At 35.0% G+C, this 17,945-nt stretch overlaps 1 protein-coding gene across 1 annotated transcript; it reads right to left on the bottom strand.

Annotated features, from left to right (window-relative positions):
• Nucleotides 1-10,722: 10,722 nt before the first annotated feature.
• On the bottom strand, nucleotides 10,723-11,166 carry LOC149206407 (cysteine-rich repeat secretory protein 55-like). Its single transcript, XM_089397689.1, has one exon. It carries the CDS (start codon nucleotides 11,164-11,166, stop codon nucleotides 10,723-10,725), a length of 444 nt encoding a protein of 147 aa, XP_089253815.1.
• Nucleotides 11,167-17,945: the final 6,779 nt, after the last annotated feature.

Raw genomic sequence — 17,945 nt, 5'->3', positions numbered from 1 at the left:
CAATATTTTATCTGTCACGATTAATCTGCTTAAATACTTAACATATTTCTATACCCAAAACTCTCAATTAATATATAATTCTTTATATAATTCTCCTTTCTTGTACATTAGCAATTATGTATATCGTCATGTTTTTTTGGTATAGTTATTAGTTCTCAATATATATTACTTCAATATATATATATATATATATATATATATATATATATATATATATATATAAGATTTATCGCTATATACATAAAAAGTGTATTGATTAATTTAGCATGGTGTCGCGGGGGAGCGCCCCTCCCTTCTCGATCTCGCTCCCAATCTGCGTTCCAAGCAGGAGCAACTTGGGAGCAGGTCAGGAGCACACTCCTGGAAAAAAATTTCACTTGCTGCTAATTTCAAGATTGAACTCGGGAGCTTCACTCCCATCGCTCCGAGAGCGATTTTTAAATCCCGAGAGCGGTCAGAGAGCGATCATTCCCAACCGCTCCCAGGCTTTAAAAATCGATCTCGCATGCGAAAAAATAAAATCGCGCAAAAAAAATTGTTGGAAAAGAAAAAAAAAAGCAATGGTTGGAAAAATTAAAGGGAGGGAAGGGAGGGAGAGAGGAATATAAATAAAATTAAAGGAAGGGAAGGGAGGGAGAGAGGGAATATAAATAAACCCTCCCTCAAATGAATTCATTATTTTAGAAATTGAGAGAGTGAGAGTGAGAGAAAGAGAGAGTGAGGAGAAAGAGAGAGTGAGGGGAAAGAGAGAGCAAGTAAGAGTGAGAGCAAGAGAGAGCAAGGAGCAAGGAGCAAGAGAAAGCAAGGAGCAAGGAGAGAGTAAGGAGCAAGGACTTGCAAGGGGGGATTGGAGGCCAAAGAGGTAGGCTCTATTCTAGCAAATTTTTTTTTAATGTTCATAACTTCATTCCTAAATAAATAAATAATTTTTTTCTCCCATTCCATTTTTTTGTAGATTCAAAACTTCAAATTTCAAACATCATGGTTATATTCCTTGGCATTTTCTTCTTGTTGGTTCTTTTTTTTGTTATTATGGTGTTGGAGAGTATAAAAAGGAGAGTTGAAAATGAAGAAGGGAATGAAGAAGTGGGTCATAGTGGATTTGATGAAAGCCCCAAAGAGGAGGAGTTGGAGGAGAGTGAACATGAGTCTCAAAAAAATAGGGAAAATTTTAAGAACCCCCCCTAGATTTATAAATATAATAAATGGGCGAATCTCCATGGTATATAGGAAAAATGGAAGGCGATTTTATCAACAATATAATATGTATATATAATTGTTTGGCGAATCTCTCACCAGGCATGGCGAATATTTTACTCAATTATAAAATCTTGTAAGATCTTGGCGAGTCTTTCACTAAATAATAAAACTTTGTAAAGTCCTAGTGAATCTTAGCATAGGCTACATGTTGGTTTAATTCCCCCATTTAAATAGGCTACATTCCAGGTGAATACCATGGGTCAATACCATGTGCCCTTTTGGTGAATACCATGGGTCAATACCATGTGCCATTTTTATTTTTATTAATTCTAATATTAGCATTAATAATGGTTTTTTGCATGGTATTAATAACAATCTAGTCCATGGTATTTGTCCCATAGTATTTTGGCCATAGGTTTCACCTAAATATAACCCATTTTTTGAGTGTTCGTAAATATAAGGTGACTTATGGAGTAAATATAAAAAAATGTTTTATTTGTTTACCATACCTCTCGTTTATTTATATTTTTATTAATTTACCATACCTCTTTTACAAATATGGTAGTTGGCCCATAGGATTCAATTAAATAAAACCTCTTTCTTGAGCCTTCATAAATAGAACGAGGGTTATGGACTAAATATAAAAAGAGGTTTTATTTATTTACGATACGTCTAGTTTATTTATATTTTTATTTATTTACCATACCTTTTGAGTAAGTATAAAAAGTCGTTTTATTTATTTACCATACCTCCACTTTACTTATATTTTTATTTGTTTACACCCTTACATGTATATAAGGTGACTTATGGAGTAAATATAAAAAATGTTTTATTTATTTACCATACCTCTCATTTATTTATATTTTTATTAATTTACCATATCTCTTTTATAAATATGGTATTTCGCCCATAGGATTCACTTAAATAAAACCTATTCTTGAAAATGGGCGAATGGAAGGTTGTAAGTCCTAATTTCAAGGGCTAAATTTACATTTTTTACCCTCTCCCTTAAAATAAGGTGGGCTATTTGAGGTGATTTGTAAAAATGTACTATGATACAAAATATTCGCCCACTAAAAATTTAAAACCCCTTAATTTCGCCAAAGGGCGAACATTCGCCCCTAAAATTATCCTTGCAAAAAAATAAACAAGACCAAACTCCATTGTGGAAATATGCTAATAGGCCTAAAGTAGGGAAAGGGGTGGAACCACTAAATTTCATTGCCCCCATTGCAACAATAATTACACAGGTTCATACACCCATGTCAGAAACCACCTCTGCGGGAAAAGGCCATGGGATGGAGATAAACAAATTGGAATCAAAACTTGTATAGGTGTGTCAGCAGCAGATAGAGCCAAATACATAAGGGAAGAGGAGGAAGCCCAATACAAATCTAAAAAACCAAAGGGTTTCCTTCAACCAAGCTCACAATCACATGCATAAAGAACTCCTTTAGCATCCTCCCAAGGCAATGGATATGGAGGCACAGGGTCACCAAGTTTAAGGCGTAGAAGCATATTAGATTTCCTTGATGAAGGGTGTAGGAATGATGTGGATTCAAAAGTTTACAGGTTTCTCTATTGGCACGAAATAGTTTCTGCTATAAATGATGTCCCTAAAGGATACAAGAGCCTTGGGTATGACAAGGCTAGAACCGTTGGAATTGATCATGGAAAAGCAAAAATATCAGATTCTTTTAGTAGAATGACAAGTTCTTGGACTGACCATGTGGTGTCCATTGTATCTGATGGATGGAAAAATGTAAAAGGCAAGCCATTGATAAGTGTTCTTGTTGTGTCTGTTAGTGGTGCCAACATTCTTTTAGCATATGATTACTCAGAAAAGTTCAAGAACGAAATGAGCGTTTAGAACCATTACTTGAAACAATTGATTGTATTGGGCCATACAATATCATCCAAGTCATCAATGATAATGCTCTTAATTGTAAGGCATCGGGAGCAATTATTGAGGATAAATACCCCAACATATTTTGGTCTGGGTGTATGGTTCAAACAATGAACCTTTTGATGCATGATATTGTTAAGAACGAAAACCAACAATACAAATGGATTGGTGATTTGTACAAGAGAGGCAAAGAAATGATAAAATTTATTACAAATCATAGAAATACCCATGGCCTTTTCCACAGTCACTCAAGATTGGAGTTGTTGAAGATTGTGAGGACTAGATTTGGTAGCTATTACCTCACCTTCAGGCACCTTCTGAAGGTAAGAGAGTCATTGGCTAGCATGGTATCAAGTCCACACTCGTAGGTATTAAAGGAAAGGGCTACAAATGCAGCTCACAGGTAAGGGTTTGAACAAGTGGAGGAGACCGCTCTTGACGGTATGTTTTGGGCACGTGTGAGGCAAGTATTGGATTTCACCAATCCTATTTATCACATGATTCAGTTTGCAGATACAGATAAACTAGTGATTGGCGAGTTGGCTAGCATGGTATCAAGTCCACACTCGTAGGTATTAAAGGAAAGGGCTGCAAATGCAGCTCACAGGTAAGGGTTTGAACAAGTGGAGGAGACCGCTCTTGACGGTATGTTTTGGGAACGTGTGAGGCAAGTATTGGATTTCACCAATCCTATTTATCACATGATTCAGTTTGCAGATACAGATAAACCAGTGATTTGCGAGGTGTATGAGCATATGGATACCATGTTGGGGCAAATAAAAGATATTTTTCATAAAAATGACCCCAACTTTTATACAGTGATTCAGGTTGTGTGTGTATACAGTGGGATAAACTTAATGTTCAACTACATGCCTTGGCATATATCCTTACACCAAAATACTACATTGCATCTTGGTTGGGCCAACCTGCACAAAGGGGTGGGGTTAGGGTCAAACCCCATATAGATGAAGAGGTATCTACAGGATATTTGCAAGCATTAGACAAGTTGATACCTGACAGGGAGGAATGTGCTAGTCTACATCTTGAATTAGGCAGATACTTTAGTTTCACTGGTTCATTTGGTACCTTCCATGTAATGGAAGACAAATTTGATGCTCTCACATGGTGGGATGCATATGGCAGCTAGGGACTTTTGCCAAAATTGGAAAAAAAAGTTCTCTCACAGGTTCTAAATACTTCTTCTGTAGAGAGGTGTTGGAGCACCTATAGCTTCATACATAATGTGAAAAGAAACAGACCCAATGAAAACCAGGAAAAAACCTTGGTTTATGTGCACTAAAACTTGAGTTTGTTGAGTCATTACTATGATCGGGCTTATGAGGATCCAACATATAAAATTTGGGACAACCACCCAGAGGGTGATAATTTGGAGGATGGCACTATACATCTTGAAGAACTGGAAGCGGAACTTATGAGAGAGGAAGATGAAGCCACAACTATACCACTTCCACCATCCAGTAGCAGTTCTCGAGTTCTGAGTCTTGTTCCTTTGTTGTCACTGCCTCCATCTACACCCTCATGTGGAGGGCATGTGCCTTCTAGTTCTAGTCGTCGATCTGTGCAGGAGGAGACTCCTAGAAGACCACCACGACCTTCTCATACATCAGACACTCCTTGTGGCAAGGGCCACATGAAGTAGTAGATAACATATTTACATTTTACTTGTCTTTTCTAGTTTCTAGTAGTTTTCATAACTGTTGACTCTTTCATATTTATTATGATATTTTTTGTAAACAATATATGACAATTTAAGTTTGAAGTTTGAAGTTGGCAATTATAACTCATTGGTAATGATTCTAAATTATGAATACGAAGATTCATGAAAGTTGTTTCATTTCATTTCATTTTATAACATTTCATTTCATGTTAGGTATTATTTCTTGTAATGGTTAAACTTAGCTTACAAGTACAACTTTGGTGATCAATGATGATAAATGTTATAAATTGAATTTTCAATTTTGAAAGCTTGAAGTTGAAACTTTAATATTGACGAATCATGATTCATGAGACTCAATATGTTGTATGTTACTAACTTGTGGACGTGGTTGATGAAGATTATAAATTCTAGATGATTGTTGTTATATGGTTTAATGATCAATCTATGTTTTTTTTTTTATGTTTTTTATATATAATTCATCATTCTACATGTTTTTGTTGGCATATATGTATCAAAATATAAAAAATATAAAAATATATATATTATATATAAAAAAACTCTTTGATATTTGCTCCCAAATCGGGAGCTTTTGAAAATGTCACCCCCGCACCCGTTTTCGGTCCCCCTCCCAAGTAACACTGATTTAGCATAATTTGATTTTTACAAGTTAAAGATATACTTTTATATTTATAAAAATGATATATATGTTTATATATGATGTTTTTTATTTTAATATTAGATATTTAATTCGAAAATATTTGTGTATACATAAAATTTTATATTTATATTAGAGATATTAACTTATACTTATCTTGTGTTTAATATTTATATGTAATCTTTACGTGAGTTACTTGCCTATATTATTTAGGTGATTGCTTGATAGTCGGATTTACAGATAAGACTATTTTGTATACAAAATTAGAGAAATCATGTAGTATTAAAACCTAGATAGGTAATGATGTCCCCCAGCATCAAAATCTTATTCTCTAACAGGTAGGAAACCATCCCAAAACAACCCATAAAATGCTAGATTTTCACTTTATTTTTGTTCTTTGGAGTGAGGAAGTGAATGTCAGAAATTGCATCCATCACTTTTTTTTAGAAACTTATTTCCTTGATAAGGGGATCATTATGAGGAACTACTTATCCTCTCCATAGATATAGAAAATAAATCATTCCTTTGTTTAGGTGATGAATCAAAGAATTTTTCCATATGCATAATTGAGTTGATATGGATAATATTTGGTGAAACATGCACTATATTTTTGAGGGGATCTAGGTTGATAAGCCATTGACTGAGGGCCCATCTTCAGACCTGATAGCATTATTGTAATATTGAGGACATAAAATGTTGAATTCAATGAATAGATACATTAATGAAATTAATGTATCTAGACCACATCCCATTTTTTTAGCCCATCTTTCTTACTTCCACGCGTGCCCAAGAGTTTAAGTTTTTTCATTTTTCAACACTAAGTCAAACACATACCAGTTAACATAAAATTCTTCCAAACGAACTTCAGGAGATTCAAAGATAGTATATTGAGACGACAATGATGTAGATTACAAGGACATGTGGAACATTAGCCTTTCTTATAGAGAGAGGGTAAGTACATTGAACATAAAGATAACTGGGATCTAAGTTGAGTGAAGGTCAGGTAATCCTCAGTTGTGAAAGTAGGGATTACATCAAATTAAGATTCTATGACAGTACATGGGTTAAAGCGTAATCTTGTTTATGAAGGGTTATAGGCCTTAAAGGATTAGAATTAAAAGTTGTGTCTTTTTTGTAAATAAAATAGAAATTATATTACTTGAGTAAAATGGGGCACACATTATATTTTATTTCCAGTATTCTATCACTTGGGAAAACAATCTAGTAGAATAGTAAAGATACTAGAGATCTAAGTTGAGAAAGTTTTGTTTTTTCTTTAAATAAAATAGAAATTATATTACTTGAGTAAAATGGGGCACACATTATATTTTATTCCGAGTATTCTATCACTTGGGAAAACAATCTAGTAGAATAGTAAAGATACTAGAGATCTAAGTTGAGTGAAGGTGAGCTTTTCCTCGGTTATGAAAGTAGAGGTCAGATCTATGGTGGTTGGTTGTTCAATAATATGGGAATTACATCAAATTGAGAGTCTTTGGTTGTACAGGGTGAAAGAGGAATCTTGGTTAGGAAGGGTTATAAGTTTTAAAGGGTTAGAATCAAAAGTTTTTTCTTTTTCTTTTTTTTTGGGTAAATAAAATAGAAATATTACTTGAGTAAAATAGGGCATACATTGTATTTTATTTCCAGTGTTCTGTCCCTTTGGATAGTAGATTAATAATAGAGATTTTTTCCATTTATACTAATTTGAATTGGATAGAGAAACTAAAAATATAATATACCCCAAAACAATTTAAGAATTTGCAAAGTACATTTGAACTAACAATATATATTATCATAGCTAAGTTGTTATAGTCATATTTAAGAAAAAAAAATAAAGAGGCACCATATATTTCAATGGAGAATTTACGTAAATGGTGTCAAGTATATCACCATCCTAATAAGAGGTATAGAAGTATAAGTCAACTTCTTAAAAAGGATCAAGATATTGTTCATTAGCCCCTTGGTATACCGCCAAATTTTGTCAATGCATTGGGGAAATTCTTGTTATGTTTCTTATCATTCTACTAATAATTTCCCATTATACTTTTCAACTACCAATCGATATCCACAGTTTGCATATGCCTTGCCTATCTTGTTTTGGTATTTCCAATATTTGCTACCCAAATCCCTACTTCTTCCTCCAATTCTATGTTAGTGATGAAGAGTCATTCAATTCTATCCTCTCACTCTGCTTCTTCAACTTATTTTCCTATGAAAGGAGGGGTAGACTAAATATAAATATCAGTGGATCTCTTTGCTACAAGATAGGTCCTTGAACTGGAATGGGATACACAATTTATTCTTTGTATTATCACTAGTATGACTAAGATGAACCATTGTAACTAATGGACCATGAAGATGTAAGGGAAGTGAAAAGGGAGAGAGGCTAAAGCCTAGGACACCAAAGGAATGACAAAACAAATGTCCCTAAGAGAATATAGGGTGTGAAGAACATAATGAAAAGAGTATGGGTAGATTGCTCATTCAAGGGAATTACAAGAATAGACTCCAAGGAGAAAATCCTAAAGTAAAATGGAGAGTCCTTCACCAAGACAAAAATGAAGGAAACAACAAGGCAAACATAGAAAGATGAACTACATTTCATGCTCAGAGAGCACAATCCTTGATTTTAATCCCTACTTCTTTATTTTATGTGGTATCAATATAGATAGAATCCTTCGTAGATATGCCTCTCACCCAAGAAGTTAAGCTCAGAAAAAATAAAATGACACTAGATATTGTTGAGAAACTATTAATCTTCAATAAGCATCCATTTAATATAAAAATGATACCAATCATCTAGACATGCGGGCTGTGTCTAACCAAATTATTCTCAAGATTTTTGTGTCGTTGCTCTAGATTTCCAATCCATGCCATGAAAATGGTCCAATCCATGCCATGAAAATGGTCTAGATGAGCACATTCTCATCATAATAACGTTTTCTAGTGGAGCTAACCATCATATCAAATAACAAAATGTGGAGCATTATGCCGTTATGAAGTTTAGGGTGCATACATAAGGGAAATGAGTACTTGTGCCAAGTGGATAGCTACCTAAACCTCCATCGCCTTTTTCCACCACATTCCATTAAATATCCATTATTGTTTATGATTATCACTCGAAGTGGGGATGTGGTCCTCCATTGCAATACATGGGCATTGTGATTTGAGTGGCTCACTAATATTTTCATTCCATAAACTATCTAGGGGGAGACTGGTATATTTATTGTCTTTGTTTTCCAATTTATCAATAATTGTGTTCCAATCCTCCTCACATGTTAAATTGTTGACGTAGAAAGGTATTTTAGAATTGTTTGGATTCACTCAATTCCTCCTTTTAGCCTCCATCAAACCTTCGACATATCAAAACTTTTGATAGGGACAAGTCATTCTGTAATTTTTTTATCATCCCTATTATTAATTGAGTATTCCCTTCAATAATAAGATTTCCAAAGTGAATTTTCATGGCTCTCTATAGACGAAATTCTAGAGAAAATAGCTTTGTGTCATTAATGTTGTCAATTCCTAAGAATCTTGCATAGATTTTCAGCATTCATCCATTGCAATCCATAAACACCCACTAAAACTAGTTGGATAAGGGTTTCATTTAGATGCCTTGTCAAAATTATAATTTTAATTAATACCATGGGAGAATGCTTCCAATGGTTTGGGCTAGAGTATAAAGGGAGGTAGGGCGTGGAAATTGTAGTAGAAGCTATAGGAGAAATACAGGGCTTGAAGAAGTGAGGCCTCTTGAGCATTGCAAACCTAGTCCTTGGTAAATAGTTTTGTGCAAGAAATAATTCTTTTATATGTTTCTCAATTCTTTTCCAAACCGAATCTTTCAACCTTTCAAGGTTGAAAGGTATTTGAAGATTCTTCTATTTCTCTCCTTCCAATCTTCCATACAATGAATCCTAAAGTAATTCCAAAGCCTTGTTAATAATTGTATGGGCAAATATTGTGTTTTGCTAGCTTGCTATTATCAAATCTATGCGATAGATTGTTTACAAATGGTAGTGACTTTATCCAAAGAAAAATAGAAAAACAACAAACATGGAGTAAATGATTAGCATCCTTTGAATTTTTCTGATATAGTGAGCAGATACGCAATCCTTGAAATCCCCTTCTTTGCACATGATACCAAGCTAAAAATTTCCCATGAGTTAATAGACAAAGAAACCTTCGGCAAAATATTTTCATTCAAGATGTTGCTCTATAAGGTGATGTCTCGAATAAAATTGGCACGAATGCAAAGGTTGTAAACTTCTCTAAAGTTATACTTACCAATAGATTTGGGGTTATTCTTACCAATATGTATGTACATACTTGGTTAAATTTACAAAAACTCTCATACTTCAAATTTAAACTCGCACAAACTTTCAAAGCTTGAACTTTACATCCCAAGAGATTAAAATGTTAAATATTATTGTATTCTAAATATAGATGACGATAAATAGAGTTATAGGCAATTTCCTCATTTTTACCCGCATGGTTGCAGAGATGGATTTCAGGAAGGAGTAATATTTAAAACATCACCCTACAGTATATTTCTAATTCATAGAATGCTTCACATCGTCCGTAAAAGATCTTGATTTTTTATTCTTGAAACTATGATTATAAAAAACACTCTTTTTCTCTAAAGAAATTCATCTTACCTGGAAGTTGTTTCGTGTTGCTGCGATGACTAGCTTTTCGTTTCCAAAATACAAACAACCCGATCAAGACCACCACAACAACAGCACAGCCAATGCTCAATTCTAACAGTATGGGGTTAGGTTTTCCAGCACCTAACAATAATTGGCATCACTACACTGAATTAGCAAATGCTTTTCTGATTTTCCCAAATAGTGATTTAAATATGTATGACAATATTACCTTTTATTGGCCTTGATGCTGGTATAGCAGGACCACTTCCAGTTAGGGCTGTAAGCAAAGGCACACCATCATAGTAAAACTTGTAGTTGTTATAACAAAGTATACAGTTATCGAAGAAGGCAAGTCCTTGGCTAGTTCCAGCTGGACAGGAGCCCAAATAATCGTACATATTGTTCAACCACTGAGCACACCCGCTCATGTTATGTACTCTCCAATATCCAGCCATAGAATACATCCCATAGTCACTCAGTACACTGTAACCCATAGGGGTGGACACAGTATTCTGAATAAGCCTGCTCAAAAGAGAGGCAATTTTCCAATCCTTGAAATCCCTTGCCTCTGTGCCGTTCATTGTAGAGTTATCGCACAATGTAAAGATCACGTGTTCTGAATGCGATCCATTTAGTTGTGTATAGAAGCTGGAGTGGCATATCTCAAAACGCATCCACCGAGTAAAACGGTTGCGTAACTGAGACTTCCATTACATACACCTAACTGCTTTCTAGCGTTTGAAACGCATGCCCAACTATCTGAGGCATTCATATCTCCCCTGCACTGAGTAACACCGAACATCTTATCTCCATTCTCTCCATAACTGAAATCACTGTAGCCCGTCTGGTTAACATTGTCAACCAATGTATTGAGAACCACCTCCAAGTTCTTTTGCAGAGCACTTCTATTCGTGATATTATCGGTACTGCAATGGTATGTCTGGAGAATATTAGGATCAGGATTATCCGGCGGAGGTAATGAGTGTATGAAATCGAAAGCTAAAGGTAATGTTAGTAGAAAGATCATTAAGGAGAAAGAGAATTTGGATTTCGCAGTGCAAGTGAAGTGAATCATTTCCGCTCTGTAATTGCAGACCATGTTGGAGGAGGTGGCCATTAATGTGCGGAAATTTTGAGAATTTGGAGATTTAACTATTGGCATATTGATAGGATAGTTTTCATCATTAGTATTTGTTAACCATTTAGATGTGGGAGATTTAGTTTAGCTAATATAGTTTTTATTTTAGTGTTTGGTTGAGATATTTTCTTAACTAGTCAATTATATAGTTGAGATAGAATTTCTATTTTAAATTAATAGTTGTTATATTTATATATAATATAAGTTACATAGTTAAAATAGAATTTTTATCTTAAACCAATATCATATAAAATTTCTATATTGTTGTATTTTATATAATATTTAATAAAATACAATTGAGTTTTTGGTGTCCAATTAGTTTTCCTATTTGATATAGAGCCAGTGGCTCTGGGTTAACTCCCTTAAGAGAAAGGCCCATATATCCCGGATGAGAAATATGTGATAACAGTAAGTTTTGTTTCTCTGTGTAGATATGTAGAGTGTGTCTGTCAGTCCATCGTTTTACTTCTTCAAGAATGGACGAACATGTTGCGCAGAATAATGCCAGCGGCCCAAGAGATCTTGCCGATGTTTAATTGCAGTTTCTATCAATACAAATGCAGAGTTTTATTCTGGATATATTGGCCGCCAGTACAGACACTTCTTCTACAACCTTAGAGTAGACAATGGCGGATCTACTGAAGAACCCACTAGTGATGAAGTTTTAGGACGAACATGAATGTGTCGTGGATTTGATCGCATGGTTTACTTACAAGCTGTGACGAAACACGTAGACTCCACCCCCCAGGGCCGTTTGGGGTTCCGTATGTGTGGAGACTACACTGTAATGGGTTATCAAATCTTCGGCGGGACTCGACTTATGGTGAACCTTTGGGAGATTGGAAGCAACCCCAAGTCATGGAAGAGGATTTTGAAATCGCAATTTGGATTGAGAGATTTTCCGAGGTCGACGGCGTTTAATGGACAGCCTTGTATATATATTGTCCGGGGGGTGAACACTATGGAGAGAGATTTTCTATTTTGTGCTGTATTGGAATGTGCATGTGCTTATACCCAGGCACGTCTATGTTAGTAATCGCAATTTTGATTCAGAGTGCTAAACGACGGGCCAGAAAATCAGAATAATTTGTATTCAGTGTCAAACTTTGAGCCAGATAACTCTAGTGTACAAAATGGCGCGGCATGGATCAATCGTGGGATCCAACATTATAGCACGACATAGATTAATGGTGGGATCCAACATTATTAACAGGGTTTTCGTCGTCGAAGTGTAATGAGGGATTGAAGGAATAGAGTTTCGGTTTCGAGAACATAATAAAATATTTCCAAAATAGTTAGAGAGATGTTTCCAAAATAGTTAGAGAGATGTGGGCATATGTTCGGGCCATATTATTATTTTTTATTTTTTATTGTTAATTTTTATTATTATTATTAGTTTGTTTGTTAATTGAGTATAAATTATCAAATTAGATAAAAATGTTAGTTTGTAAAATTAATTTTAATTCTATATAACTGGTGGGTATAGTGATTGGTAAGTATGTGTATTTGTAGATAGGAGTTCATCCATAGAATGATTAGTACTTAAGTTTTTATTGAAGCAATTATTGTAAGAAATTGCGTGGTGTAAACTCAATATAGATAGTTCTTTAAAAAGTTTGGCAGTTGTGGATCTAGGGAAGGATCCTTTATTTGTTGAACGTTGGGAGTGGTCTTCTTATGAGGTTATGCTACAATTTGGGACAACGTGGGAAGTTGTTCAGTAATTGACTTCAGAGATCTTCGGGAGTTAGTGAGTGGAACTCAAGAATCCAATTTGCCGTTCAGGAGATCCATGATTTGGAAGTTTGAGAGTGGAACTTAGGAATCTAGTTTGGGGAGTACACCTCTTACACCTTTACTAGGGTTTTGAGACAATCTGATGGAGTTAGCTCTATGAGATTTTGAAAATGTTTCAACTTTAAAGAAGTTAGTGAAGACTTTGCAAACATGAAGATCAAAATCAAGTACTCTTTAAGAGAGGGATTTGGAGTTTTAACTCCTACTGGTCGTTTACATATTGGTTGATGTTTCTCATCATTATTTATATTTATTAAAACATCATTATTTATATTTATTAATTAGTTGGATATGAGAAATTCAATTAATATAAATCTTACTTTAATATTTACTTGAGACATTTTCTCAACTAATTAATAATTTTTGTTTAATCATTTTCCTTGTGTAAATACACGTACAGACCATAGCTCAACTAATTAATAATTTTTGTTCAATCATTTTCCTTGTGTAAATACAAGTACAGACCATGTTGGAAGAGGTGGCCATTCTTTATGCTGTGTAAGTACAGACCATGTTGGAGGAGGTGCCCCTACTTGAAATCAATGTGCTCAATCTGCGGACAACTTGAAAAGTGTCAAAGCCGCGTTTCATTTTGTGTAAGAGCAGACCATGTTGGAGGAGGTGGCTCTTCCTAAATTGAAATCAATCTGCTGAAAACTTCTGTGAAAGCCGTGTTTCTATTGTGGAGGGCCAGGTTGAAAGGGAAGAGAAGATTGGAGTGCCGCATTTTGAAAGAATATTTGCATGTGAGGTTGATCATTTTGAATGATCAAACAACGTTCTTTCGAATCTCGTGGAGGTAGGTTTCTTTCGATTCTATAATAATTTATCTATCTTTTTGCACATTTTTACATTCCCCTGATTTGACATTTTCAATTAAATTAAAATGTTCTTTTGTTCAATTCAAAATTTATTATTTAATTATTTAAATCATTAATAATTTATTTTTTTAAGTAATTTTTAAGTTTCTTTTATTAAAAATTACTTAAATTGTTAACCTTTTTTATTTATTAATTTCTAAGTCTCTTTTATTAAAAATCAAATTTAATCATTGATTCTGTTTTTTCTGATTCATCTATTTATCCTCTAAGCGTTAAAATTCATATCATCAGTAAACACATGATTGCAACACACAGTTTTCCAGAAATCATCACCCACAATTTGAAATATCCATGCTAAAATGGTGTATAATTCTTATACATTTTAAAAATGTTAACGCGCACACACACATATATATATATCCTCACTCTTAATCGTGAGGTTGGTACAACAATAAACATGTTAAGTGTGAAGCCAAATTCATGGAGGATTCTAGATCACATTTTTCTAGATCTCCAAGATTTTAGATCCTCCTACACGGCCAGTGGTTTCTAGATCATTTCATATCTCCATTTGAATCACACACAGGATTCTAGATCCTTCTTCTACCTCTATAAACTTGTAATTTCTCTGGCCAAGGAAAGCAAACCAAGGCCCAAGCTGCAAAGTGATTTCTGTTCTCCAGTGATTGTTTTATCTATTCCATTGTTTCTAACTAAGTAATCTTGTTGTTTCTCCACTTGTCTCTTTCTATGAATTATTCTCTGCTATTGCCGTCTAAGTCTCTGAATATAAATCTGTTGTGTGTTATGTATGCTCTGGTCTAACAACTGGTATGAGAGCTAGGGTCGAATATCCACTGTGCAAGCGGCTTGGTGCCATTGCCTTTGGCAGCATTCGTTAAAACGTTGGTTGTTACTCCTGAAGCTGTTGAAGGATCTGTCCAGAAAATAGTTGAGGAACAGTGGAATTAAAAGAGAGTTGTTGCAAGAAAAACAAGGTCATGGATCTATGTTGAAATGTGTTGCTGGAGTTTGTAAAGTGGAGATCCGTGGATGGATCTATGTTGAAATGTGTTGCTGGAGTTTGTAACGTGGAGATCCGTGGAGTTTGGAGTTGAAACGTGGTGTTCGTAAGTTTTTTTTTACATCAAGCTTGCACATATACGTCAAGTTTTTTTCTCAAACCAACATATGTATGTGTGAAATGTGAAAAGGTTAAAACATTATATATGTTTTTATATTTATTATGAAACATATATAATTATATGTTGGAATTTTGAAAAGTCTATTTTAAAAAGGATCAGGAATTTTGAAAATGGTATTTTAAAAGGAGGAAGGTCATTATTACTAAATTTTAAAGAGTAATAATTAAAGTTTTATTTTTAAATGGAACTTTTGTGTTTTGGGGCGTGAATTTGATTGAAAATGGAGACAACATTTACAGATATGGAGAAGTTGAGCAGAGCTAATTTTGCCCTATGGAAATCACAGATGGAGGACATACTGATTTTAAAGGATTAGTATTTGCTGATTGAGGGCAAAACAAAGAAACCCTCATCGATGACAAATGAAGAGCGGAATAAGCTAAATAGAAAGGTGATTGCAACAATCCACCAATATTTAGCAAAGAATGCTTATTTAAATGTGTTTGAAGAAAAGATGGCTGAAGGATTATGGAAGAAGCTCCATGATCTATATGAGAAGAACACAACATCAAACAAAGTGTTCTTGATGAAGAAGCTTTATAATCTCAAAATGAAGAAGGGTGCTTCAGTTGCTGAGTATTTGAATGCATTTAGTATTATTACTAATCAACTTGCCTCTGTTAAAATCATTTTAGATGATGAAATTAGAGCTATTTTGCTAATGCATTCTATGCCAGACAGTTGGGAAAAAGCACTTCAACAAATACAAGGACCCTGAAGTTCGATGATGTCAGCAATAGTTTAATGAATGAGGAGCTACAATGCAAGTCAATCGTAGAAAACCAGGGAGGAGAGGCTCTAGCTCTAGCTGATCGTGGTAGGAGAATGGATCGAGGCTGGCAAGGGCGATCAAGATTGTGAGGCTGATCAAAATCAAGGAGAGGAAGGATCATCTTCTTTCATTGTGGCAAACCCGAGCACATGAAGAAAGAATGTCGATTCTAGAAGAAAGGACAAAAGGATCAGAGACCATCTAGTACAAATCACAAGTCATCTAGCACAAATGAAGGTGAGACTACTGTTGTAGTCACAGATGGTGATGTGTTGTTTACTGTTTCAGTAGAGGATGCATGCGTATATACATCTTGCAGTAGCTTCGATTGGATCCTTGACTCTGGGGCATCTCACCATGTAACCCCATGCAAAGATAGTTTTGTTTCATATTAATCCCGGTGATTATGGTAGAGTGCATTTGGGGAATAATCATTTTTGTAGTATTGTTGGAGTGGAAGATGTCCATATCAAGATGAAAGATGGACAAGATATATTGTTGAAACAGGTCAGGCATGTACCAGAAATGCACATGAGTTTAATCTCTATGGGATGACTGGATGATGAAGGCTATTCGACAAGCTTTGGAAAAGGAGGTTGGAAAATTAGCAAAGGTGCATTGGTCGTGGCCAAAGGACCCAAGACAGTAACATTATACACATTGAGGACACTAATAGGAAAATCAGATTTGGCTGCTATCACAAAAGAAGGAAATTCAGCAGATCTGTGGCATAAGCGTTTGGGTCACATGAGCGAGAAGGGCTTAAACATCCTTGTTGGTATAAATTTATTGCCAAGTTTGAAATCCTACAATCTTGATCCTTGTGAACATTGTATATATGGTAGACAAAGAAGGGTTTCATTCCTAAGAGGTGGCCATGACAGAAAGAAAAATGTGTTAGAATTGGTACACTCGGATGTGTTTGGGCATGTTAACATCAATGTTATAACCACGATTTCCGTTACACCAAAACCCACAGGTGTTAGTAAATGGACACATCGCTAGAGTTAACAGATCCAAGAAACACACAGGAGCATTGGATCAACACCACCATTAACGGGGAGCGCAACAATCTCCCCCCTCAACGCGAGCCAGGTGTGTTTTGAACTCAAGACCTTTGGCTCTGATACCACTTGTTATAACCATGATTGCAGTTACACCAAAACCCATAGGCGTTAGTAAACGGACACATCGCTAGAGTTAATGGATCCACGAAACACACGCGAGCATTGGATCAACACCGTCATTAACGGGGAGTGCAACAATCAAATCATTAGGAGGAGCATCATATTTTGTAACATTTATAGATGATGCATCCAGGAAATTTTGGGCATATCCTATGAAAAATAAAAGTGAAGTGTTTGGAATATTTCAAAAATTCCATGTTTCTGTTGAAAGAGAAACTAACAAATTGTTGAACTATTTAAGAACAGATAATGGTGGAGAATATTACTCAAATGCATTTAAGGAATTTTGTAACAGGTTTGTCATAAATCATGAGAAGACTGTGCCTGGTACTCCTCAACAAAATGGTGTTGCAGAAAGGATGAATTGCACCATTATGGAAAAGGTGCAAAGTATGTTGTCCAATTCCAGTTTGGAGAAGAACTTTTGGGCTGAAGCAGTCAGGACCGCTTGCTACCTCAAAAATAGATCTCCAACTACAGCCTTGGATTGCGGTATCCCTAAAGAAGTTTGGACTAGTGAGAATTTGAATTATTCTCACTTGAAAATGTTTGGATGTGAAGCATTCGTACATATTCCCAAAGAAAATAGAACTAAGCTAGATGATAAATCTATGAAATGCATTTTTTTGGGATATGCGGATGAAGATCTTGGTTATCATCTATGGGATCCAGTCAAACATAAAATTATTAGAAGCAGGGATGTTATATTTAATGAGTCAGAAATGTTCAAGAGGATTGTAGGTGAGTTGGAGGTCAAGAAGGTTATTGACAGGTTTGAAGAGCAGCAAGAAAACATACCACCAATACAAGAAAATGAACAACAAATTCAGGAGCATGAAGAACAACAAGTGGAAAATAATGAACAACAAGAGGAAGGAATCTTGCAAGAACCTTTACAGGAGATTCAACCTGATAATGCACCACCACAGTTGGT

This window comes from Pinus tabuliformis, chromosome 1_2, assembly GCF_031772625.1.
Source record: "Pinus tabuliformis cultivar Carrire ecotype Pingquan chromosome 1_2, CPIR1, whole genome shotgun sequence".
Lineage (NCBI taxonomy): Eukaryota > Viridiplantae > Streptophyta > Pinopsida > Pinales > Pinaceae > Pinus > Pinus tabuliformis.
The sequence above is the reverse complement of the archived record's forward strand: the minus strand, read 5'-3'. Positions and strand labels throughout refer to the sequence as shown.

Bases quoted from the DNA above. Each gene is read 5' to 3' on its own strand.
- LOC149206407 (XM_089397689.1), bottom strand. From the start codon at position 11,166: ATGATTCACTTCACTTGCACTGCGAAATCCAAATTCTCTTTCTCCTTA.